This window comes from Verruconis gallopava (assembly GCF_000836295.1).
Source record: "Verruconis gallopava strain CBS 43764 unplaced genomic scaffold supercont1.41, whole genome shotgun sequence".
In the NCBI taxonomy this organism is placed as follows: domain Eukaryota; kingdom Fungi; phylum Ascomycota; class Dothideomycetes; order Venturiales; family Sympoventuriaceae; genus Verruconis; species Verruconis gallopava.
The window spans coordinates 59,591-74,404 of record NW_015622177.1 but is presented as its reverse complement, the minus strand read 5'-3'; the positions used below and the strand labels follow the sequence as shown (position 1 = coordinate 74,404).

General features: G+C 54.0%; 5 protein-coding genes across 7 annotated transcripts; 3 read left to right on the top strand and 2 right to left on the bottom strand.

Annotated features, from left to right (window-relative positions):
- PV09_08447 (uncharacterized protein) lies at positions 1-622 on the top strand. The gene has a single exon (XM_016362344.1). The coding sequence runs from the start codon at positions 140-142 to the stop codon at positions 455-457; it is 318 nt and encodes a 105-aa protein (XP_016209792.1). The 5' UTR covers positions 1-139; the 3' UTR covers positions 458-622.
- A 1,021-nt stretch (positions 623-1,643) lies between these two features.
- Positions 1,644-6,009, top strand: PV09_08446. 2 transcript variants are annotated; one of them, XM_016362343.1, is made up of 3 exons: positions 1,644-4,145; positions 4,200-5,644; positions 5,711-6,009. In XM_016362343.1, the coding sequence occupies exons 1-2, from the start codon at positions 2,078-2,080 to the stop codon at positions 4,499-4,501; spliced, it is 2,370 nt and encodes a 789-aa protein (XP_016209791.1). In that variant the 5' UTR covers positions 1,644-2,077; the 3' UTR covers positions 4,502-5,644; positions 5,711-6,009. The 2 variants fall into 2 exon arrangements, with proteins under 2 accessions (XP_016209791.1, XP_016209790.1); XM_016362342.1 differs by having other exon boundaries at positions 1,644-5,644.
- A 1,659-nt stretch (positions 6,010-7,668) lies between these two features.
- Positions 7,669-9,626, bottom strand: PV09_08445. 2 transcript variants are annotated; one of them, XM_016362340.1, is made up of 3 exons: positions 9,223-9,626; positions 9,039-9,168; positions 7,669-8,980 (listed from the first exon to the last, which is right to left on the bottom strand). In XM_016362340.1, the coding sequence occupies exons 1-3, from the start codon at positions 9,268-9,270 to the stop codon at positions 8,073-8,075; spliced, it is 1,086 nt and encodes a 361-aa protein (XP_016209788.1). In that variant the 5' UTR covers positions 9,271-9,626; the 3' UTR covers positions 7,669-8,072. The 2 variants fall into 2 exon arrangements, with proteins under 2 accessions (XP_016209788.1, XP_016209789.1); XM_016362341.1 differs by having other exon boundaries at positions 7,669-9,168.
- Positions 9,627-9,823: 197 nt separating this feature from the next.
- PV09_08444 (uncharacterized protein) lies at positions 9,824-10,348 on the bottom strand (the record flags this gene model as incomplete). The annotated part of the gene is made up of 1 exon (XM_016362339.1): positions 9,824-10,348. One exon carries the CDS (start codon positions 10,346-10,348, stop codon positions 9,824-9,826), a length of 525 nt encoding a protein of 174 aa, XP_016209787.1.
- Positions 10,349-11,835: 1,487 nt separating this feature from the next.
- On the top strand, positions 11,836-13,651 carry PV09_08443 (uncharacterized protein). Its single transcript, XM_016362338.1, has 3 exons — positions 11,836-11,995; positions 12,045-12,734; positions 12,791-13,651. The coding sequence occupies exons 1-3, from the start codon at positions 11,964-11,966 to the stop codon at positions 13,368-13,370; spliced, it is 1,302 nt and encodes a 433-aa protein (XP_016209786.1). The 5' UTR covers positions 11,836-11,963; the 3' UTR covers positions 13,371-13,651.
- The last annotated feature ends 1,163 nt before the right edge of the window (positions 13,652-14,814 follow it).

The following is a 14,814-nucleotide window of genomic DNA, read 5'->3' as shown; positions in this document are numbered from 1 at the left end:
CCTAACGGCCAGCCCGGCATTACGCGGTGGGCTCTTGCGTGGCCCGCTGCCCCTGAAGTTGGCGCGTTTCGCGCACCCCCTATAAGTCAACAACAACAGCGGCACGGGGGGGCGGAGGTATTCCGTAACTAGTTCAATAATGACAATAAGGAGACGAAGAAGAAGAGTCAACTCGAGCATGGACAGCGCTAACTTGACGACACACCAGGCTTGGTTGGTTCATTCCTCCTCAAACACGTCCACTCTGAGCGAGAGTCCTTCTGGGTATGGCCGGCTCTGTCCATTCGCACACGATTGCTCGTGCCGCGAACAAGGGACGACATTGCAATGCTGCCAGAGCGGTCGGCGGGCGCGGATTGCATATCCTCGCCAAACCCGAATCACATCACGACGACGGCAGCACCTGGCCTGGGTCAGGCCAAAGAGCCTAAGCAAAGTCGCACGGGGACCTCCATAGAAGCTGCAGAGTTTCATTGCTTCCAGACCGAAGCTCCACACACAGGAGGGACGAATGCATGCACGCACAAGCACTCGCGTGTGGGGCACAGAGCAGAGGCAGAATTGACGCACGCGGCTCGGTTCAGTGCGCCCGCGAGGTACCAGGCGGTGACGGTGGTGGTGGTAGTAGTGGTGGTGGTGGTGGTGGTGGTGGTGGTGGTGGTGGTCGGCTTTGCGAGTTCTGCGTATTCGCGGCGGCGAGTCGATCGGATCTCACGTGCAAACCCCGAGGCCAGGGCTGTCGCCAGGGACGAGCTTAGTTTTGGGCCTGGGACGCTCAATTCATGTCCGCTTCAACGTTGTCTCAAGTGCAGCATCCGGTATTTCTGGTGACGTGTAGGATGGCGGGTCTGCTACATGTTTGGATGATCACCCGCACGCCAAAGTCTTGATATCAGCATTGAGTTTGTCGACCTCACCTCACCCCTAGCGCGCAGCTCTGCTTTTTCTTCCTGTCAAGCAAGATTCTACACCCGACGCCTGTTGCTGCTCTTGCTGCTCGTGCCGCCACCATGCCTAGAGCCCACGACCACTTGGTCAGCTCCGGCTTTGTGCTCGAGAAGACTGCCTCCGTGAAGCGGCCTTCGCTCTTCTCTGCGGGTGCCAGAGACGCGCCACCAAGGGCCACACCGTGCAACCACTGGAGCCCGGGCCGCGGCGCGCTGTGCGTCGCGTCCACGTCGCGCCCGGCCCGTGCGCTGGCGCCGACCGCGCTGCTTGTGTGGACTGCAGTTGTTTGGAGCCTGAACCAACAACGAGCGCAGCAACATTGCGTGCCGGCGGCCGGCTCTTGCTTGACAGCGCTGGTGCTGGCGCTGGCGCTGCTGCCAGCGCTTGCCTGTGTGGCCGCTCGTTCCGCAGACGGAGCAGCGAAGAAGGCGTTGGAAACAAGGCCGAAAGGGAGGAGGAGAGAGGAGGAGAGAGGAGGAGAGCGGACGAGCCCCGTTCGGCGCATGATGGCGACGGAGCCGGCCATGCGGCGCTCCCGCTGCATCTCCCTGAAAGGACCAGTCTTCCTCCCCGGCTCATGTCTCTGGCCACCGCCGGCCGCCCGCCGCGACGCGCCCTGTCACGGCCGTGTGAGCCGGCGCAGACGCCCGCCAATCGCCATTTGCCGGCGTGCTCATGCAGCCAAGTTCTGCCGAACCGCCCGCGCATCAATCATCTCTCGCGCGCTCGCGTCCGCACAACCCGCCCGTAATCTCCTGACGTCCAATCCTCACCTGGCCGAGCAGCCTCAATTGGCTCTCCCTCTTTCTTTTTGACTTGCTCGCCGTCCTTCCCTTCGATCCAACCCTCCGTCCCTCGTTCTTCCATGCCCTCGTTCTTTGCTCCTTCTCAGTCGCTCGTTTCCCATGCTGAGGGTGACGGTGTTGGCAATGTCGAGCGTCGTCTAGAGTCGCAGCCTGCAGCGCCCTCTCCGTCCGCTTTTCATGCTTTTTGTCCTGTCTTCATTTTACTTTGCTGCTCCCTCCATTTGTTCTGTTCCCCACCCCATGAACATAATTTAATGTCTTTTCATGCTCACTAAAACATCTTGTGGCATGTTCGTCCCCACCTCGATCCTTCTGCTCGCACAATGTCGGATTGTTCGCCCGACCGACTGTCGAGAATACCGACTCTGACGCCCTCCTCGCCGAAGCGGCGACCGCTCGCCCAGCGCTCCGACTCCGAGTCCAACTCGGCCAGCGCGTCGACCATCCGCCTTGTCTTCGACGAGCGTTCCAATGTCTATTCCAAGTCGCCCTTCCCCACCCACCCTTCGCACGTCCTACCGCCTAGGGTTTCCAAACTACATCCTCTGCGCTATGCACCATTTGTCGACAAGGATGTTCTCGTTTCAGATGACAATGGCCCGGCCAATCGTTCAACCACCAAACTCGTCAAACACGATGCGCCGGAAACAAAGCCTCAGCAGCCGCGGTGGCCGAATCGCACCTCCATTTCCACCAACCTTTCTGACCCAGACACCAGTACCCTAACCGCTACCACACTGACCACCAACGACACCCTCCTCACCACCCCTTCATCTAGCCGGCAATCTTCGAGGACGACTCCCCCGTCTTCGCCGGGAGAGCCGAGCTTCTGCGAGGAGAGAGAAAGTCGTTTGGAACCCGTGCATGAAGAAACCGTTCTGGAAAGCCCAAGGACCAAGCCTGTCAATCGACCTACAATTCGTGCCGTCGCTCCTTCAGGCTCTGACGAACGTCTGCCACTGCGTGCAAAACGCTCGGAAACATCGCTCGCCTCTGCTTCGTCGGTCGACACACTCCCTGCTTTGCCACATCACCTTCAGCATTCGAGCTCGCCGTCCTCTGCGAACTTCGAGGTCTTTGCCCATTCTTCCTCCGACATCTCGCTTCCCGCTGGCAGGAGCAAGCCCTTGGAACCCTCACCTGCTCCTTCGATACACTCAAAGCCCATACATGACAACGCGTCTCTCGAGTCTCTTGTCCTCAACGACAGCCACGCCAGTTCGAATGCAGATCGCCCCGCGTCTGCCTCGTCTCCTTCCGGGCCAGGCTCCCGTGCTTCAGCCTCTTCTCTCGTGCAGACCGCAGTCGCAATACAGTATCCAGTCGTGAAACCTCCTTCCACAAGTGGTTCGTGGGCGGAGGTGTCCAGTCCTTCACCAAGCACTACCACGGCTACAACCCCAGCGCCGCGAATGCGTGACGACCCCTACCGTCCTTTGCAATGGGGTTCCCGTCTCTCTACAATTGCCTCCGAATCGGAGCGGTCGCACTCACATTCGATTTCAACAGACAGTGCTCGACGTACCCGAAGACGCAGGACTATCGGCAGCCTTACATCTGGTGAGCATGTAAGCTCACTTAGCGATGCGCGTTCTAGCGAATGGGAATATGGCAGCGGCGTCCTCACCGGAACGGAGAGCAATATTTCTATCCCTATACCCCAGCCGCTGTTCTCGCCGCGGCCGCTTCCTTCCGTTCCCGACGAGAGGGTCACGGCTCGAGATTCGGACGAGAGAGAGGACACCGTGGGAGAGCTTCAATCACCCTATTTGAGACCACAGAGGTCCGGCGTTCTCACGCGCTTCTCGTCCAAGTCAAGTCTCCGACCAAGCTCATCCGACAGCACGAAATCGCGGAGCTCACAAATCAGCTTCATTGGCGAGCTGCTGTGGGCTCGGAGGTACTATAGCAGCGGTGAGCCACCGAATATGATCGCCCGAAACAACTCATTCATCTCCGAGACTAGCAGCACGCCACGTCTGAATACTGCGACTAGCGGCGTCACGTCGAGTCCGATTAGTGATACGGTTCCCACAAGCATTTGGCGACCCCGAAATAGACCACGCAACAGCCCCGACCAACAGGAGAGACGTTTGCGGCAGGAGACTCGGCGCATCCATCGACCACAGCACACACAACATTCTGTTGCGATTACGGAAGAGACAGATTTGTCTGATGAGCAGGTCCGTCGAAGGCGGCGAAGCCTCAGTGCTCCTGACCTTACCGTGCATGAAATGATGTATTCTCCTCATCTTCGAAGGGACCGTAGACAGACGCAAAGATACAGTGCTTGGGCTGCTCCTTCATTCGATGAACCATTCGGGAAAACAATGTTCGGTCCGATCAACAGGCAGGTCTTCTGCTTCGCACTTGGGTTCATCTTCCCCCCCGGTGAGTTGTTCACATTGCTGATGATGACTCTTTCCGGTCTGACCGTGTCTGCAGCATGGTGGGTCGCTGCGCTCCTACCCTTACCCAACCGACCCGACCCAGAAAACATTCCGAATATGACTGAACTCTCTGAACGAATCCCGCCATCTACGGCGAATATGTCTGAAGTCTCGCTCGAAGAGAAGCGATGGCAGAAAGCGCATTGGTGGCGCCGTGTCAACCGCGTACTCGGTCTATTCGGCATCCTTCTCGTCGCAGCGATAATTGTTCTCGCCCTCATTGGCACCAAGAAGGACGGTTTCTCGTCTGGAATCGGCAGTTCTCCAATAACCGTTCCGACATCTGGCTCCTCTTGATCACCACGCTCATCCTTAACGTACCTTTGGCCCTCAAGAAATTGCAACTTCAAGCGTACCATTTTGCTTTCACGAATTCTGCGCTTTGCTCGATTTCACGATTTCACGACGGAAGAATAACGAGTATTCGACCTATGTCTATCTAACGCCTTGGCCTTCTCTTCATTTGTCGAAAAAGCTCTTGTCGACTTGGAGCTCACCGCCCACAGACTGACATTTTGTTTTCATTTGTGCAAACCAGGACATATTGGATCTCCGTAATGTTCACGTAATCACAACCGATTGGGACATATAGATGATATACGGTACATGTATGATACATCCGTTCTGTTTCTCGTTCTTGCTTTTGTACCAAAAAAAAAGAGAAAAGTTGGGAACAGTTGTGAACTGAATGGAATATATTACGGCTCAATCCTCATTGAGCGTTTGAGGGGACTCCTAGGGATCACGGTTCCACCCAATTTTCCTGCTTTTGTATTTTATTTCTTGCTCCCACAAAATGGACGAGCAGCTGTTCGCCTATGACAGTGGTTGGACGTAGTGGCTTGTATCACGAGCGCAATTTATGATTTACGTCAAAAACGTCTGTATCATCGAGAGAAAATTTTCACATTGGTCTAGAAAAGTTTAGGCCATGCTCGATGTGGAAGGCTTTGGCTGTTCACAAATTCAGATGCGGAGCACGATACAAAAGGAGAGGAGACCTCTAATTGATTCCAGAAAATCAATGCGAGCCTTGGGCAATCGATCAACCTGATGCAAAGTTCGTACTCGGCTATTGCATCCTTCGCAGAAGGATCTGTCACTTTGTGGGGGCAAGGACCCAGCATGATGGTCAAAACAAATAGGAGCGAGGCAAAGCCTCCGTGAACCCAAATGCGCACATATTGAGATCATGATCTTAGCATCTATGTCCACATGGGCGCAGTTTCATCGACTTTCGATCTGTGGATGGACGACTATCTCTAGTCATGTCGAAGATTCGCTGGTTTGTCCGCCTTATATGCAGGTACGAGCTGCAACGTAGCTGCAACGTCGCTGCATGCCAAGTGGGGAGCTGTCCTTTTTTGGCAAAATTTCTGCGTGGCCTTTTTTTCTGCATAAATCTCTGGGGGTAGGGGGAGCGGAAGGTTTGGAAAGAGGGTAAGTGGGATTCTATTCGACTAAGAAAAGACCCGGTTTTGTGGATGAACCTGACAACGATAACAGATCCGGGGTATGTAATAAAGACGCTATTCATTCTGTGCAACGCGAGGTGGCAAAAGAATGCCGCCTTATAGGTTTTGCTCTAGTGGGCTCATATAAGTAGGTTTTGTTCGCCACGGACCAGTTTGCCATCTGTGGAAGGCATGCGGCGAACTGATTCATGTCCTACGACGGCTGAGGGAGCGGGGCGGAACATGTCCCGATAAAATTACTTGTTAATTCAAAGTTTCCAAGTCGATGCTGGTACTTGCTTGCGCGCAGCCAGCAACCATTTCATTCGATGAAAAAAAAAAAAAAAAAAATCCAGGAGGACGTTCACAGCCTACAGGTGTACCATGGACGTCTTGCAGCAACCTTCACCGCGACTAGGACAGCGCTATGGCTTGCAAAGAAAACATATACATCGCTGCGGGCGTGTTGAAGTTGAAAATAGCAGTAGTCTGGCGATCCAGATGTAAGATAGCAATGTGAGAGGGAGCCGACGCACGCTGCACTCCAAATTAGTGCCAACGTCAGTCAGAGTCGGCAGGAAAAAGGACGGAGAAAATGAAGGAAAAATTTGTTATGCTCCCTCCTTTTCTTCCGACTTGTCGATATGTAACTAGAAGGACGTATCGGACAAAATGTGCAGAAGCGAAATTTTTGATTTGCGTGCAAGGTGTCCACTTTGGTCCAAAATTAACAGCCTCCAGAGGTAATCGGGAGGGCTGCTTTGTCGTTGGTGGTTTAGGAGCGGGCTAGGGCCTGGTGATGAGTTCTGTGGTATAATAGGTTGTCCACGTCAGCCACAATGATGTAAACGTGGTGACCAGCCTCTCCTTGTACCTTTACACTATTTAGAAGAACAACAACGAAACGCTGCTCTTTCTCACGCATACCTCGTGGATAGACTTGTGATACTCTATTTGAAATCAAGCCTCCTGACTGGACAATTGTTGCACCACGATCACCAGCCTGTAGCCTAGGGCTAGAGAAAAATATTTCCGTCGCGTGGGCCTAGGGGGGAGGGAGGGGGGGGGGGGGGGAATGTCGCAGGTGGGCGCGCGGGTACCTGAAGACACTCGTACGGTGTTTTTGCTGGGTAATGTGCACACGATACGTGTGTTGTGACAGATCGCGCAAAATTTGCTGAGTTTTGGGTTCTTTCGCGAGGCCCTGGCCTACGGCGGGTCAAGGACGTGCATTGCATGTGCATTGCAGATACCTGCAGTTTGAAGCACTGACTAGCTGAGAATGACTGGTCCTTGAGACTCGGGGCAGCGGCTGGGAGCATCAGAACGGAAAGACAAAAGCACAGCGGCCTGGAGAAGAGTGGGAAGGGGGCCGGTGGATGCTTGAAGCCATATTAGCGAGCAGAGGAGAGACAGCGAGATGGTTCTGTAGGGGATGAGATGAGGTTGTCCATTATGACCGATTTCTGTGCGGAGCCTTCCGAGGCAGCCACAATATAAACGCCGTAAGCGCCTCATGCGGCTCCAAAAAAGAAACGGGCGCTAACCTCCCTCGCGAGGCTAGACCCCGTGCTCGAGCCAGCTAGAACTGCGCTTCCGGTCCTGCAATATGCGTCATGCATATGCCGATATTACTTTGCGCATTACATGCCAAAGCTTGCGCAGAACTTGTCAGATGCAACGCTGATCTCTCTCAATATAATTGGCCATCGTCGTCGCGTGGACGAAAGGCTTTAGCCAGGGTGGCTGTAATCTGCTCAACCCTCCCACTTCCACCCTTACCAAAGCTGCAGTAATGCCGGTCACCGGAGACAGGTTCGTCAAAGACCGTCCAGACCCGTTGTCTGGGGTTCAGCGGCCCTAAGAGCCGACATCCTTTCGGAGTTGACCTTTTTATGAGTTACTGGCTCGGCGGACAAGTTTGTTGCAGTTGCTAAACGTTGTACTCTGTTGTAGGAAACTTCGCCAGAAGCAAATGGGTTTTGTGAATTGAAAAAAAAAAAAATTCTTCAGGATAATTGATGGGTTGAGCTCTTCAAATATATGATCTTGCTGTACATAAAGTTCATCGTGTAAAATATTTTCGGCCGTGAATAATGATACATATTAAGACGCACCGTCATAAACCACATAAGTCTACTTTGCTCGAGCACGTTCATAATGTCCTCGTAGACGTGTAGTAAACATTATATTGAAGATGTTGGTTGGACATAGGGGACACATTTCAGCCGTTTCTGTCTGGAAATAAACACATCAGGCCGCCGGGATGCAAATGATTGCTGAACGAACCAAGCGACCATCTAATACCCGAAGAACAGCAAATGAAAGAGATTTGCAGAAAACGTTCATTAGACGTATGATTCATGATGGGCCTAGGGCTCTCCGAGACTGATCTTAAGAGCAGCATCCTTTTTTCACGACATGCCTGGTCGGTCTCGGACTTCCCATGGTCGTGAACGTGGGTTTGCAGGCCGATACTCCTCACCAGGATCATAGGCCGGTAAATCCGGCTCTATGGACGAAATACTGGTAGTGAATGCAGAGCTTCTGGACGGATGCGGTGGACGGCCTCCAAGATGAGAGCCGGCGCGAGGCGGTGAATCGCGGGTAGAGTCTGGTGGGTTCGGTGGCATTGGATAGAACGGTGGAGGAGGCGGCTCCGTTTCAGAGACTGACGGACGCGGGGCTCTCGCCCTTCTTTTCTTTCCGCTAGACCCGCTGGAATTATGTTCCTCCATAGATTGGCCACGAGGAGTCTGAGAGAGTGCTGAAGGCTGAGGTGCAATTGATACCGTTGGTGTGCCTTCGCGAGGGATTTGAGAGGCCGCTGCAGCTGGTAGTGGTTGTGCTGGAGAACCGAACTGTGCGCCGTAGGCTCTGGAATGCTGTGCCGTCTCTGCTGCTTGACTGGGTTGAACCTGAACCTGAGCTTGAAGGCGTAACTGTTGCCGTGCCTCCATCTTTCGTCTCCTTTCTTCCGCCTCTTGTTTTGTCGGTCGGCCGCGTTTCTTACGCGGTTCGTCCAATCTGGGCGGAGGTTCGACCATGGGTGAGATTGAAGGATATCCCGTAATTGAGGACTTGACGGTCGACTCCGAGCCGAATGCAGATGGTTGTTTCGGTGCCAGAGGTCGTCCTAGCTGTGGTGTAAGAGCGTCTGAAGGAGCTGAACGTTTCCTTGAGGTTACGCCACCAGTGCTTGCTCCCATCAGTGAGTAACCATAGCTGCCAGGAGAAGGCCCTGCTGAGTGGACCGTACTTGGACCTGAACTTTGCCGAGAGTATGACGTGAAGACCGCTCTGGCCTGTCCGACCGTACGACCTAGAGACGTTCTGTGAGCTGAAGCGTCACAACAGCAACAACAAGGCGATGTGCAGACCTCCGGGGAGGGGCAAGTCGTCCCAGTCAGGCTGGTATGAACCCAGATGTTCGAAAAGTACCTGCGCCGCGGAGGATCTAGAGCCGGATCTCCGCTCTCTTTGCTGGAATATGTAGAGCGCAAGATTCAGCTGATGAAGAACGTCAGTTGGGTTGGAGGATGGGCTCGGGCTGGAGTCACGCACTTTCTCTTCCTCGCTCCATTCGGTCGGGCGGCCATCGAAGGACTGCATGATAACAACGAGGGACGAGGGGTAGTAATGGAGGGAATAATGTTCGCAAAAGGTGCGTCATGGGAGAGACTCAAACGAGTGACGACAGAAGAACGCTGTTCCGATAACTCCAGAGGGGCGCGGTACGGCGGGCGCGAAAGACAAGAGGCAGACGAAACGAAGTGGACGGTCAAAACGAGGGCGATGCAAAGCTGTAGGCACGCGAGAGGGAATTGAGGGCAGACTGCCGACGAGCAGAAAGGCTCATGACGGTGCGGCAATGGTGAATTGATAGGGTACGAGCGAGGATGAAAGCAAGACCGCCATGAGAGGCTGCTTGCACAGTTGCGAGAGCAAGAACAAAGAAGACATTCGAGAGATGCAGCTGCTGGAAATTACATGGGCCAGATGCAGCTTCAAGGGAGTGCGTCCAAGCTAGTGCGTCGACCATTTGGAGCGCGCGTCGTGGAGAGAAAGGTAAGGAAAAGGACCGTTCCACGGGCTCAGCAAGGTCCATCTATGGCACCTTTCGGCAAAGAAATCATGGGTCGAGCTAACCCTCGACGAGACAAGGTTACACCAGATGGCCGAACGGGTTGTCAGGACGAGGCGGCGCGAACGTACGCGACCGTTGGGGCGAGGGAGGAGAGAATACAGAGGCGACTTGCAGAGCAGAACCGCGAGAGTTTGGTGCTTGCTGAGGTGCATCAAGCGGGAAAGCCCGTGGGCTCTGCGGCTTGTCAATATGGCGCAATGCGTCGCCGTCCCCTGTCGTGCCAAGGCGAGCGTTGACCAACGTCGATGTGTTGCCATTTTTATTATTACAATTATTATTATCGTAGTTGCTGTTGTTGCTACTGCTGCTGCTGCTGTTGTTCTTGTTCTTGGTGCTGTTGTTGCTGTTGCTGTTGTTGCTGCTGCTGCTGCTGCTGTTGTTGTTGTTGTCGTTGTTGTTGTCGTTGTTGTTGTCGTTGTTGTTGTCGTTGTCGTCGTCATCGTCGTCGTCGTCCTTCTTCCTCGCCTCAGCCGGGTCGCCTGCTGCTTGCTCTGTTGCGTGTGCCCACGTGCAGTCTGCTGCTGCTGCTGCTGCTGCCTCCATTGCTGCGCGCTGCTGCTGGAGCGCTGACGTTCAAGGCAGCCACACCCTTTCGAGATCGAGCCGCCACGTCTGAAACGACAAAATACATTCCCAATCGCAAAACGATCCGCCGTGCTGGGTCCGTCAGGATCTGATCAACTGCAACCTGCGTCCTTCTCATTGGGCAACCCGCTACGGGCTCGTCCACGATCTTTCTACTTGCTTTGCCGTCCACGATGGTGGCCTACTGCTGCTCCTGTACTTGTACTTCTAGACGCCCCAGCCTGCCTTCACCACTCCCGCCAGCCTCCTTCAAACCACCCGTCTTCGCAATCCCGGGAGCACTTGATACATGCCGCAGTGCCAGCTCAAAGTCGCTCTGAGAGTCGCTCTCGTCCATTTGAATCACCATCAGCAACCAATCCCCACTCGTTCTCCGTCTGGGCGTTGCTGATGAGGTGAGCGCCAGCTGCCACACCTACCCTTGTTGCGCAAGATTTGATTGTCACCATAACAAAACCATCCTACTTTTTGCCGCTGTTGGTCCATGTTGATCCTCTCCAGCGCCCGAACAACCGCACACCGGCACCCACCCGAAGCGGGATCCTTTTCGCCAAAATTCATTGGCCGTAATCGCCCAACCTTGGGGAAAATTGCTGTTATCCATGCCCACCACTTGATTCTAGCTTCCTCTATCCGGCTCGTTTCCAAGTTTGCATTTAAATCGCTTTTTTTGGACACCGAGACGACGGCTTTAACCCTGAATCATCGCCATCGTCTTCGTGCGAAGCTTCACTGCAGGTGTGTTACCGCTGGAAATTCATCACACCATAGACCTAAGCGAGAGACAGCAACTGTTGGCATGCCACCCACCTGTCTTCCGGCCCTCTGCAATCTTAAAAGACTCTTCTTGTTCTCTTTTGCTCAGAAGCTCGTAATTATCGAGCACAGGGCGCTGTTTGTTAGACCCCCACATGGCCTACGTGTTCTGAATTGTCAGAGTGTACATGTAAAGTGCAAGAACGTCTATCAACACTAGTTTGTTATATTCAATCGATAGTATGTGGTGATTTGGTGTGAATCATCTATCAAATCGATGCTTGTATAATAGGCGGGCGCCTTTTCGGCCAAGGCAAAGTCTGTTCAGAGTCGGCCAGTTTGTCGAAGCTAGTGTTATGGAGTGGATAAGAGCCCAAGTCTGAAGAAAGGCGATCAGAATCACCATTTTTAACTAGCGATGCGGGCTAAAGCGACTGGAAATAAACATTGTAGCTCGCTAGTTCACCCCTCCCTTCCAGGAGACAGGGTAAAATCGTAGACAGATCATATTTGCTTAATATCTCTGGAATGCGCATCCGTCCTTTGAACAAGTTCAAAATACTCCCAATGCTGTAACTATCGCCTTTTCTGTGCGTGACACATTTCCGATGGGCTGACTCGACTGATTCGTCCAAGGCGGGCACAACACAATTTCCCCGCAGTTTTCTCCTCCGCTCCCCTGCGTTGACCCTCCCCAAAGTCGAAAAACCGGCAATCCTCGGCGATGTTGGCACTGTTCATATTCCAATATGAAAACCAATTCTAAATTTTCAGAACTACACATTGCTCGTCAGTCGTCCACTTACTACGAACCACCATGAATTTTGAAATTCCTGCAGACTTGCAAAAGTACGGCATCTGCGATCGCAGGTACTTGAGGCAGCTGACAGGACTTCAGGTACTTGGACGACATTGATGCGTTCATAGAGAAGGAGATCAAGCCTCTACAAGAACAGGATGACAACCAACGTTTCTTCGATCATCGACGCGAGCACTCACGTACCGACTGGGACAACCAAGGGTTGCCACGCAAAGAATGGGAGGCTCTTTTACGCGAGGCCATTCGCCGCGCGGACAAGGCTGGCTTTTACCGCTTCCATCTACCCAAGGAGTACGGTGGACAGCAAGAGGAGGGTTCAAATGGGAGAGGAAGCAATTTGTGGATGGCGGTAATCCGCGAGCATCTGGCTGCTAAAGGTCTGGGTCTGTTCAATGACCTCCAGACTGAGCATTCTGTGGTTGGAAATTTTCCCGACGTGGTTATGGTGAAGAATTTCGGCAACGAAAAGCAGAAGAAGGAGCTGATCGGAGGCCGTTTGCGGGGCGAAGTCCGAATTACTTTTGGACTAACGGAGCCACTGCATGGAAGTGATGCCACACACATGGCAACTCGAGCAGTGCCAGAGAAACGGAATGGTGTGGACGGATGGAAGATCAATGGCGCTAAGAAGTGGCAGACAGGAATGCACCATGCCACACATTGCTTCATCTTTGCTCGCACGCAAGGCAAGGATGGTGATGCTCGCGGCATAACGTGCTTCATTGTTCCGCCCAACAGCCCAGGATTTAAGATCGAGAGCTACGAATGGTGGGCGCAAGATACGCACTCGTGGCCACTATTTGAGCATGCTGATAGATGCACAGGACTCTGAACATGCCCACAGACCACGCTACTATATCTCTCAACGACGTCTGGGTGTCACATGAGGCCGTCATTGGCCCTGTGCACAACGGTTTAGGCATTGCGCAGGCATTCGTACACGAGAATCGCATCCGGCAGGCGGCATCGTCACTGGGCGCTGCGATATACTGCATCAACCAGTCCATCGATTACGCCAACAAGCGTAAGCCATTTGGCGTTCCTCTGAGCCACAACCAGGGCATTCAGTTTCCGCTCGTTGAGCTGGCGACTCAGGCGTCTATGCTGCGTCAGCTCATAAGGAAGACGGCAGCGGAAATGGACACGATGCCACATGTTGAAGTCGAGAAGAAGCTGGCCAAGGAGATCAGCATGTGTAACTATTACGCCAATCGACTGTGCTGTGAGGCTGCCGACCGAGCGATCCAGGTGCACGGTGGGAATGGATACTGGCGAGGCAACGCCTTCGAGCATATCTGGCGGCACCATCGCAGATACAGGATCACGGAGGGTAGCGAGGAGATCCAGATGCGGAAGGTAGCGGCACATCTCTTTGGCTTTGGAGGTCGGCAGAGCAAATTGTAGTTGAATGTTCTGTACTCCCGATAGTTTTCTGCTTTGGGTCCAAGGAAAGGAGATGGAGCGGCCTCAGATGATCGGAGGAGGATAGCCACTTGTTCTTCTACATCTGTACTCTATGCCCTGTTCTCTGAACTTTTGAGCGACGGCACAGCACAGCTCGGCTCGGGACAGCACAGCGCAGCACCGTTCAGTACAATGCGCTACAATGCAGTACAATGCAGTACTAGTAAAAAGGTCGATTTGCAAAAGTTCAAAATCCCGAGCCTTGGAAGCTCGGCTCTCACGTGCCAAAGGCTGGAAAGCCCAGCCCTGCGGATGACCATCGGCCAGCGCACAAGGAAAAGCGCAGGGGTGGTGTCACCGTAGACGCAACCATGTGATTGGCTGAGCCTGCAACCCCGCTTGACGGTGTCGCATAAGGGCCTAGGGAAATAGAGCAGTTCTGCCATACTCGAGAGGCTCCACGTGCCGAGTTCTGCCTTCGATAAGGAGGCGAGTCTCCTAACCAGACCAGTCACATGCCCATCCCGATTATGAGGCAAGGGTCGCTGTGGTTGTCTGGACGTTGTCGCTCTGAATACGGAGGGCGGTGCCGGGCGGGCGGGAAGCGCCTTGAGAGGGACGGCCGGCGGCTTCAGATCTACCAGAGCTTCTCCTGGAGCCGGCTTACATGGACAACAGTCGCCATTCGAACGGAGCTGGAGGTGCATGACCATTTTCTGTATCATGGCGGACCAGCAGGCTGAGAGGGTGACGGGCGACGAGGGTGGGGGACTACTGGAAGTTTTCTTGCCTGCTACGCTAGCGGAGCGACGCATGCTCGGCCTGGGAGTGGACCCTGTCAGCCACCACACTGCTCTTTCCCTCTTTATTCTCACCCAACCTCCACCCCCCCCCCCCCTCTGACATTGCGCGGTCTGAACTTGCTCACCTGACCTCCGCCCGTCGTCTGCTCAATCGCTGCGATACCGTGACATTTTTGCGCCGGCTCTCTGGAGCCTCAACAGAAAGCCTTCGCGGCCTCTTCAGCGCGTCGACAACATCAGACTGTCGTCCAGGCTCTAATTTTCAGCTTCCTTGAGTGCGGTGAGTGTGCTTCTCCTTCGTCATCCAGGGAACAAGGCCAAGTCACGGGGAGACTGCCCCAACGTGACGGTTGTCATCGGCTCCTTGATCGGTAGAAACACCTCCACCTCCGGTGCAGCTTTCGTCGGCGGCGGCAGAGAGCGCCAGCGATCCAGTTCGATGTAGGCCATGGCCCGACGCTCGGCCGCCTAGATCGCATCTTCGCCATCCTGTTGTTGCTGCCTCGTGATCTCGTCGCGTCAAATGCGCGCGTCGCAAGCAGCCTGGTGGAGCGGCATAGTCAAGGACCTCGACTGCTACTGCTGTTGCTTTCCAGACGAATCACACCGGATACGCTGTGACTGTGCGAAGATTCTTGTAT